Source organism: Platichthys flesus, chromosome 7, assembly GCF_949316205.1.
Source record: "Platichthys flesus chromosome 7, fPlaFle2.1, whole genome shotgun sequence".
Lineage (NCBI taxonomy): Eukaryota > Metazoa > Chordata > Actinopteri > Pleuronectiformes > Pleuronectidae > Platichthys > Platichthys flesus.
In genome coordinates, this window is record NC_084951.1 from 25,596,571 (window position 1) to 25,605,558 (window position 8,988).

At 46.3% G+C, this 8,988-nt stretch overlaps 1 protein-coding gene across 1 annotated transcript; it reads left to right on the plus strand.

Annotated features, from left to right (window-relative positions):
• The first annotated feature begins 94 nt into the window (after positions 1 to 94).
• On the plus strand, positions 95 to 7,608 carry sall4 (spalt-like transcription factor 4). Its single transcript, XM_062392796.1, has 4 exons — positions 95 to 270; positions 2,431 to 4,899; positions 4,986 to 5,290; positions 5,649 to 7,608. Exons 1-4 carry the CDS (start codon positions 210 to 212, stop codon positions 6,078 to 6,080), a joined length of 3,267 nt encoding a protein of 1,088 aa, XP_062248780.1. The 5' UTR covers positions 95 to 209; the 3' UTR covers positions 6,081 to 7,608.
• Positions 7,609 to 8,988: the final 1,380 nt, after the last annotated feature.

Below are 8,988 nucleotides of genomic sequence, written 5' to 3' on the forward strand. Positions count from 1 at the left end.
CGAGGCACTTGGGCCGGAGCCAATCAGCTGTCGGGCCACCGTGATAAATCGCAATGCATTATTGATAATAATAATCACGTACGACATGCGCATTTCCAACTAGAGGGGGGCCAATTTTTTTTCCACACGCGCACAAGAATCCGGTGAAGAAGCAGGGCAGAGGGCGAGCTAGTTGCCTGTGACTCCTCGCCCCCGAGGGTCGTTGCACCATGTCGAGGCGCAAGCAAGCCAAGCCGCAGCACATCGACTCCGACGAGCCGCTGGACCACGGTGAGTTCCGCTCTTTACGCACCGGGGGCTCCGGGGCTGGCACGCGTAAAAGCTGGCGAGGGACCGAGGGAGGGAGCGTGCGTCCTGCGCCATTGCTTGTGTTTCCCCCGAAAAAAAACAAAGTGGGAAAGTTTGTGTCATCGTCGCTCTTTGACCTGTGGAGCTCAACTTTTTTTTTTTTTTTTTTTTTTTTTTTTAAGGGGACGAAGCTGCGACACGTTCGGGGGAAATAGTTCTTAAATGCGAGGACACACAGGTGCCCGGGGTTTTAAAACCTGCGACACGGGGACGTTATAACTTTATAGTGGGAGTTAAGTGTCCCAGTCACCAGGTTTGACCAGCATCCACTGGTTTGGACTGTTCCATTCGTGGCGGAATCTGAATTTCACCTTAATTGACTTGTGATTTGGTTTTTGTGTTCATCCACGCGCACGGGGTTCAGATTTATGAATCCACTCACTGGCCTGTTTGTGTTAATTCAGCTCACATTTGATTTAAGTAGCCTGGTTTATCATGAACCATCACTTTTTAATAGGTGGGGAAATGTCACTGCGTAAACTTTTTGTTCTCTGGATCAAGTATTATTATTAATATTATTATTGCTGCTGCTGCTGGTGCCAAATGTCTATTCCTGGTTTTCCATGCATTTTGATATATGTGTGTGATTTGTGTTTGGGTGCTTTGGGAACAAAGGTGCCTCGGAAGTGTGTGAAATGTGAGTCTGCAGCGAGCTGACCTGGAGGCAATAAATCCCCCAGTTTAATGCATGACTGTTTCCTTTCGTACATATGTGGAGAGGTGGGGGATGGAGCCTTCTTTTTTTTTGTGGAGAGACAGGGTGGGGGTGCGTTTTTGGTGTTGCCATATGCAAGTTCCAGCGTTGTTGTAGAACGAGCCCACCTTTTATAATGGGTGGGGGTGTGGTGGGGGGGAGCGAGCGAGGGAGGGGGGGCTGGCTATCTCCGGTGGTTTGAATGTGGAGGTTTTTTGACTTGAGGATGAAATGTGACTTGTGTCGTGGCCCCTGAATGTTTGATCTGACCTCGTGTCACGTCCCCACCTGGAGGTGAACACACACACACACACACACACACACACACACAGCTCCAGCTCCTGGACTGGATCTCAACCAGTTCTGATTCGTCTTACTGGAAGCAAATTGTCCCATATGCTCCTGTGCCCCCTCGTTTGAACTCTCCCCGTGGAGCGACAGCCTCGTACTATTTGTGTGTCCGTGTGTGTGACTGTGTGTGAGCCGGATCTCCACGGATGAAAACGCGATGCAGTTGGAAACTTTTTCATTTTGTGCGTGATACCTCCCGGTGAGCAATTAACAAGTCCCACAGTTTCCCTGGGCAAATGCAAACAGGTGGTCCCCCCCCCCCCCTTCTCTCTGGGGGCATTAGCATTTAACAATACACCCAGTTGTGAAATGGCCTCTTGGTTAGCAGACAAATTAAAAAGCTCACTTATCAGGCTTTTCACAGGCTGTGAAAATACTTTTAAGGTAATCAACATCACATCAGACCCCCCCCCCCTCATTCCTATTTTCTTTCATTCCATGTTTGCATAGTTAAAACTTGGTCTCTGCAGTTTGTTGTCGACTTAAATCTGGGACACAAAATGTAAAAGTCCTGAAAGTTGATGGATATCCATTTTTATTCCCGTTTTACTGGTGGCTGGTGTTGAATAACTGGGGACCAGTCCTGCCCCACATGTGGTGCCTGTAACGGATCTGATATTTTAACAAGTGGTCGGGGGCTGATTTCAGAAACACAGTAATTTAATGCCCTTTGGCTCTTTGTCCTCCTGGACAGTGCTCTGGGTGGTGTCAAAGGTAGATGATTGCCCTCTGCTGGCCCTGTAGACAACAGGCCAGTACAAAGCCCCTCCACAGCCCAGTGCTGTGACCCAAAGGGGGCTATGTTACAAGGTTGTGTAATCAAATACACACAACATACTGAAGTCTGAAAGGTTTCTGTGGAATATAATCATCAGACTTTCACAATTAGGAAAAATGTTCAACATGATCCTCCTGAAATCACTCTCCTTGATGCCTTGGAGTAGAAATGTTTGTCTTTCATTCATCTTGTGATTGGTCTTTGCAACATAACTGTAGAAAAGAGTATAAATTAAAACGCTGCGATCCTCTTGTTTCAGGGATTCCTCGCGACGCTGGAGCCGAGGAGGCTGGAAACGAGATGAAGAGGATCAGAATGGATGAGACCAGAGTCTGCAACAAGTGTTGTGCCGAGTTCTTTGATGAGGCAGAGTTTCTTGAGCATGAGAAGAACTGCACTAAACGTCAGCAAGTGGTCATCATGAAGGACCGAGAGGGCCAGGACGGGCCGGAGGAATATTCACACGGATCTCCCGGGGGTCTGACCAGTGACCACGACGATAGCCAGTCCAGTAGTCCCTCCTTATCAAACGCTAACGCCGACCATCTGGAGCGAGCGGAGGAGGAGGAGGAGTCGAGCATGAATGCAGATGACTCGGGACAGCAGGATCATGGAGAAATGTCTGCTAGCCCCGGGATGACTTTCAACCCCTCACCCCAGATGCACGACTCCAACGTCACTCTGGAAACCATGCCAGACACCAAGGTGGCCGTCTCACAACATTCCTCGAGTAGCTCGTCGCTGGCCTCGTCGCAGGAGACCGTGCAGACCATCCCGATGATCCTGGAGCAGCTGGTGTGCCTCCAGCAGCAGCAGCTCCATCAGATCCAGCTCACGGAACAGATTCGAATCCAAGTGGCCATGATGACGTCGCATGGTCTCCAGGGATCTGTCGGGGCAGTCGTGGACCCCCTGAAAGCCCTCGGGGCACATCTCTCTCAGCAGCTGTCTGCTGCAGCCGCCCTGATAGGAAAGAGGACCGGCAGTCAGAGCCTCTCTATGGAGACGATGAAGCAAGGTAAACTCCCTCTGCCCCCGGGCGGCTCTGCCTCTCTGCCGGGGGGACTGGCTTCAGTGACTTCTAAATCAGACATTTTTAAGGGCCTTCCAGATCTGGCCAGCCGTTTACCAGCGCTGCCGCCCCAGTCATCCAGTGGCATGGGTTTCCAAAGCACCTTCAACGGTATTCAAGAAGGAGTGGATTCCTCCAAAAAGGTGAAGACGAAGATACCGATCCCCCCGCCGGAATTGAAGAACGGAGACTCGTTATACCGGCACAAGTGTAAGTACTGTGGAAAGACCTTCGGCAACGACAGTGCTCTCCAGATCCACTTGCGTTCCCACACTGGCGAGCGGCCCTTTAAGTGTAACATCTGTGGAAACCGCTTTACGACCAAAGGAAACCTCAAAGTGCATTTTCAGCGACACAGAGACAAGTACCCGAACATTACCATGAACCCACATCCTGTGCCGGAGCACCTTGACAATATTACCACCACCAGTGGGATTCCATTTGGCATGTCTATACCCATGGATGAGTCCAACATGACGGAAATCAAGCCCATCTTAAGCCATCCTGCTGCCGGGTTCCAGCCGTCACCGATACCCGTGTTCAAGTCCACGTTTGACAGCTTTGTAGGGGACCCATTTTCACAGAGACCCTCCCCATCGGCAAGCGATAGCCCTCAGTCTGTTCCCACCCAGGTGTTTGCTCAGGAGACGGGGCCGTGTCATCATCAGAAGGATGCTAAAGAGCTACTGGGACCACTGCCTCATATGAATGGCAACTCTCACCCAGTGGAGCACAGCTCTGGGACGGCGAAACTTCAGCAGATGGTCGACGGCCTGGAAAAGAGGACCAGCGATCCCAATGAGTGTGTAATCTGCCACCGGGTGCTCAGCTGCCAGAGCTCGCTCAAGATGCACTACCGCACACACACTGGAGAGAGGCCGTACAAGTGCAAGATCTGTGGCCGCGCCTTCTCCACCAAGGGAAACCTCAAGGCTCACTATGGGGTGCACAGGGCCAACACTCCGCTTAAGATGCAGCACTCCTGTCCCATCTGCCAGAAGAAGTTCACCAACGCTGTGGTTCTGCAGCAGCACATCCGCATGCACATGGGTGGGCAAATTCCCAACACCCCAGTGTCAGAAAACCAGTTTGAAGAGGCAGAAGCAATGGAACAGAATCTATCAGAGGAGAAGCACATGGACAGCAATGGTTTTGACGCCAGCATGGAGGATCCTGAGCCGGAGCTGAACTCCGAGAAGCCAAACGACCCCTTAGAATCCCTCCCACCTCCCATTGAGGAACAACCACTGCAGCTTGCCCCCCCTGTGGTGTTTTCCAGTCTAGATATTCTGAAGAACCTCACCTCTGCTCTTGCACTGAAACGACAGACTAGCACTGCTTCGGAGAGCGAGGGAACATTCAAAGAATCCCCGTCGGCTCCCAGAGAGCCGGAATATCAGAATGGCCGTAGTCCAGCTATTTCTGACTCGGCCACGTCTTTTCATTCATCCTCCCCGTTGAACAACCACATGAGCAGCAAGTCACCGGAGTCTGCCGCCGAGGACTTCACCTATAGTGGACCAAAACTCGAGTGTGATGGTGGCCCTCAAGAGGGCACCGAGTCAAGTGGAGCCCTTGACCTCACAGCATCCAGCAACTTTACCCCCAGAGCCATTAAAGAAGAACCCGGCATGCCGTTCACTAACGGAGACTACGGTGAGTTTCATTGACTTGAGATAAAAGTATTTTAAAAAAAGCTGTCCCATTAAATATTAGGCTCTAATTTTCCTCTTCTTCTACAGTTCCGAACAACATGTCTTTCATGAGGATGCCGTCGAGTCTGGCCAGTTTGGAGATGAAGATCCCCTCGGAGAATCCTCTGGGCCCTCACGGTCTGTTCAGCTCTCACATGCCTCAGGGAACAGCCATGAACTCCTCCATGTCCTCCGCAGCTCGCCGGTCCACCAAGCAGCACGTGTGCAACGCCTGCGGCAAGAACTTCTCCTCGGCCAGCGCCTTGCAGATCCACGAGCGCACTCACACGGGGGAGAAGCCTTTTGCCTGCAACGTCTGTGGCAGGGCTTTCACCACCAAGGGGAATCTCAAGGTTAGTTACAACTGTCAGTGTTGAATGGGCATTTTCATTCAAACTGGGTTCTTTGCAATAGAGCTGGTTTGATAATGGGCTGATACAATAATGGGAATATACATATTGCAATGGCTCGTAAGAGGCTCTTTCCAAACTCTACATTTAAAGATATGGGAATTGAAGGCTTTATATTTTACCGTTCAACCACAAACTTCCCTCTAAATCACTATGAATAGAATAGAGGGAGAACAAATTCTGCTAATGTATTTTCTACATTAAATATAAACGTAAATACTCATCTTCTCGGTATTAACAATTACTTTGGATGATGATGTATCCAGGGTTTTAATGTGATTGTGCGTTTTTTGTTTTCCAGGTGCACATCGGCACTCACATGTGGAACAACTCCTCCCGCCGTGGTCAGCGTCTCTCTCTGGACAATCCCCTGACCCTGATGGCGATGAGTGCCGAGGCTCAGATGATGCCAGAAATGATGCAGGCTCCCCAGGAAATGGGCGCCCCCCCCATGAGCTTCGATCCATCTCTGTGGAACCAGTACGCTGCGGCCTTCAGCGGCGGCCTGACCATGAAGACCAACGAGATCTCGGTCATCCAGGGAGGGGGCATCCCGCACCCCGGCAGCCCTGCTGGGGGGCTTCTCATCGGGTCCACTGGGGGCCTCATGAAGATGGACGGCTCCCACTCTGGCTCCGCCTCGTTGGCTGAGATGGAGAAGAACGGTTCTGACAGTGTGCCAAAATCCCAGTTCCCTCATTTTATGGAGGAGGGTAAAATTGCAGTCAATTAGGCTTTTTGCAGCCATTTGCCAGTTTGTTACCTGAACTCACTTTTTTTGAATGTCACACTTTTTTTGAATGAGGTACAATCAATACTCTGAGAAAACCCTTTAGAACTCTGCTTAGATTGGTTGAATTTTTCCAGTAAGTTCATTGCAGCTCTCTCCTTCTGAAACGATTCAAGTGTTATTCTTAGTTGAACTTGATATAACTACTGTAGTTGTATTTTATTTTATATAAATATGTATGCGGGTATTTTTTTTTTTTCTTTCTTGTGATTTTTTTTTTTTTTGTTTTGTTTGCTGTCTATCCAGAAAGTTGAATGTATAACTTACTTGAAACTGCTTTAACTCAGACTGTCTCCTAGATACTGAAGGATTTTGACTTTAATAGGAAAAGTTTCAGGGCGAGACTCGAGTCTCAGTGTTCGGAAACGATGTTGTAGTTAACCGTGTGTGTCTAATGACTACTCTCCCTCCTATTGTGTGCCATAGGTTTTACTACATTGTGCATTGTTGAAGTGGTAAAAGTCGTCACGTCTCATTTTGAAAGGGGCTTTGGTTTAGACTGAAATCATATGACGGTGTCTTGTCTGTTTAGAGCAAGTCACAACAGTCGGTTTTTGGACAATGAAGAACACAACATAGAGACGGCTGTTTACGACTCGAACCCTTTTTGCCAAGTGCCTGATCTGAGCTGTGTGTGTTGCTGTTGTCTCTCACTGATCCGGTTACGTTATGAAGGCTCTGCTGGACTGATAAATTCATGTAGTACAGTGTAGCATGGCATGTATTTCAAAGTTTTCAGTTTACAAAAGTCAGTTTCTCATCTTGTACATCCTCCACTTGTGTCTGCCGGGGTCAAATTAATTTGGCTGTTCTTACACGCGATGTTCTCATGCCTGCACTTTATTCAGGTTTTAGTTACAGTAACTGTTTTATTTTATAGTTGCATTCCCGTTCCACTGCTTCCCTGTGACGACTGAACGGGGGGAAAAGGGCAAACCAACAATTTTGTCAGCTTTTCCTTCCTGTCGAGGTTTTGTTTGCAAAGACCATTTAGAGCAACTGTCAAGACTTTTCAACTTGTAGCATCATTTAATTTATTTATATTCTAGACACTGCTTGAGTTCAGGGGGGCAAGTTCTACCTCGTTTAGATTTTAGTTGTCCTCTGTACCTCCTGCTCTCAATGCAGTGCTCTGTATATTTTCAGATACATTCGTGGGCATACGACAAGGTTGTTCCTCCTCAGCCTGCTGAGTGGAGCAGTAATGAATGTATCACTGGACACTTTACACAACTCGGAAAGGTCAGACTACTTCGTGGGCCCCTGCTGTACATTCCTTATCGATATGCATTTGCCAAATTGTGCCTTTCTTTAGCAAACGTGTCAAAACTGCTTTCAAGTTGTCTCTACAATTCAAGTCATGTTGAGCCAGTTTGGCTTGTTTACAATGTAAATGTTTTTTTTGTTTTTCAAATGTTTCCTTCACCTCCAATGTTTTCTGATTTTGAAAAATAAAATCAGGGTGACTTTTTTCAATACTTCCACTGTCTTTACTCGAGTACTGTTGCAATCACATTTAAAGCAGAACCCACCCGACTACAGGCTGATGCACTCTCCAGTGCTGCACCTGAAACGCTGTGCATCCTCCCCCTCGTGCTAAATTCTCTCCCAGCAAATCCCTCACGTGTCTGTTCACCTTCAGATGACTTCATGACACCAGGAGCCATTAATCACTTTGCATCCTCAACAAAAAATATTTGCATCTTCAACTGAAGCTTCCTCTCGTCTCGTGTGTTGATCATTCATTTCAGCTCATCTTCTACAGTGAAGCTGTTTGTGTTGTTGTGCATTGACTCTGTTTCGATGGTACATTTTGAATCTATACTGTCATTTGATTCAGTTACAGACAACATTCAGAAGACAAGTTAGAGATATGTGTAAACATAACTTGTACTAACATCACATACTAAGGTGCCTCTGCTACAAAATTGTAAATACGATTTTAATTATTGCTTTTACCAAATTGGTGCACTCAACATTTTATATATGTTTTAAGCTGTTCCAAATTCTGTCACCATTTAGTTCTAAAGTAAATGACCTGTGGTCAAATACCCTAGTATTATACAAAGCATACTGTACTAGTACTCTAGTCTTGAATTAGCCCAAATACTACAGTACAACACCCTTTGTTTCAAATACTTTTTCACCTCATATCAGTAACAGTCATGTTTTTAGGAAGTATTAAATGCAGAATGTATTCAGAGTACAGTCTTTAATATGTCACATTGGGTTATTGTCACTTGTGTTCAAATTTAAACAAGATCTTTACTGTGTGTGGTAGAGTCGGAGATAAGTTGAGGTATTAACTATTCAGTACTTGCGATACTGAAACATTAGTTTGAATGAGAAGGTAATCTCATCTTAAGATAGGTAATTATTTTGCGATATAAGTTACTATTTTGAGTTAGGTCATTCTTTTCAGATACTAAGTCATTATTTTCTTGGAAACTAAGTTTTCATATGAAATACAAAGTCATTTTTTGAGTTATTATGACTGAGAATCTAAAACTATTGACTATTTTGAGATCAGTCATACGTTTCAGTTGGTAAGTCATTATTTCAGATAGGTCATCTTAATGTTGTAGATTCATATTTTTCAGATAATTCTGTATAACACTAGATAACTCTCTAGAATACTAATCTTGTATTTTGAGAAACGAACTCAGTATTTTGAGATACTGACTCATTATTTAATTATTTCAAGTTTCTCATGACTGATGAATGATTTGAACTACTTGGGCTTCCATACTAAGGAAATGAGATAATAATATGCACGATGATAATAATATTCAATGAGATAATTATATGCAGGATGATGATATATGATATTCAATATGAAATAAGACAATAA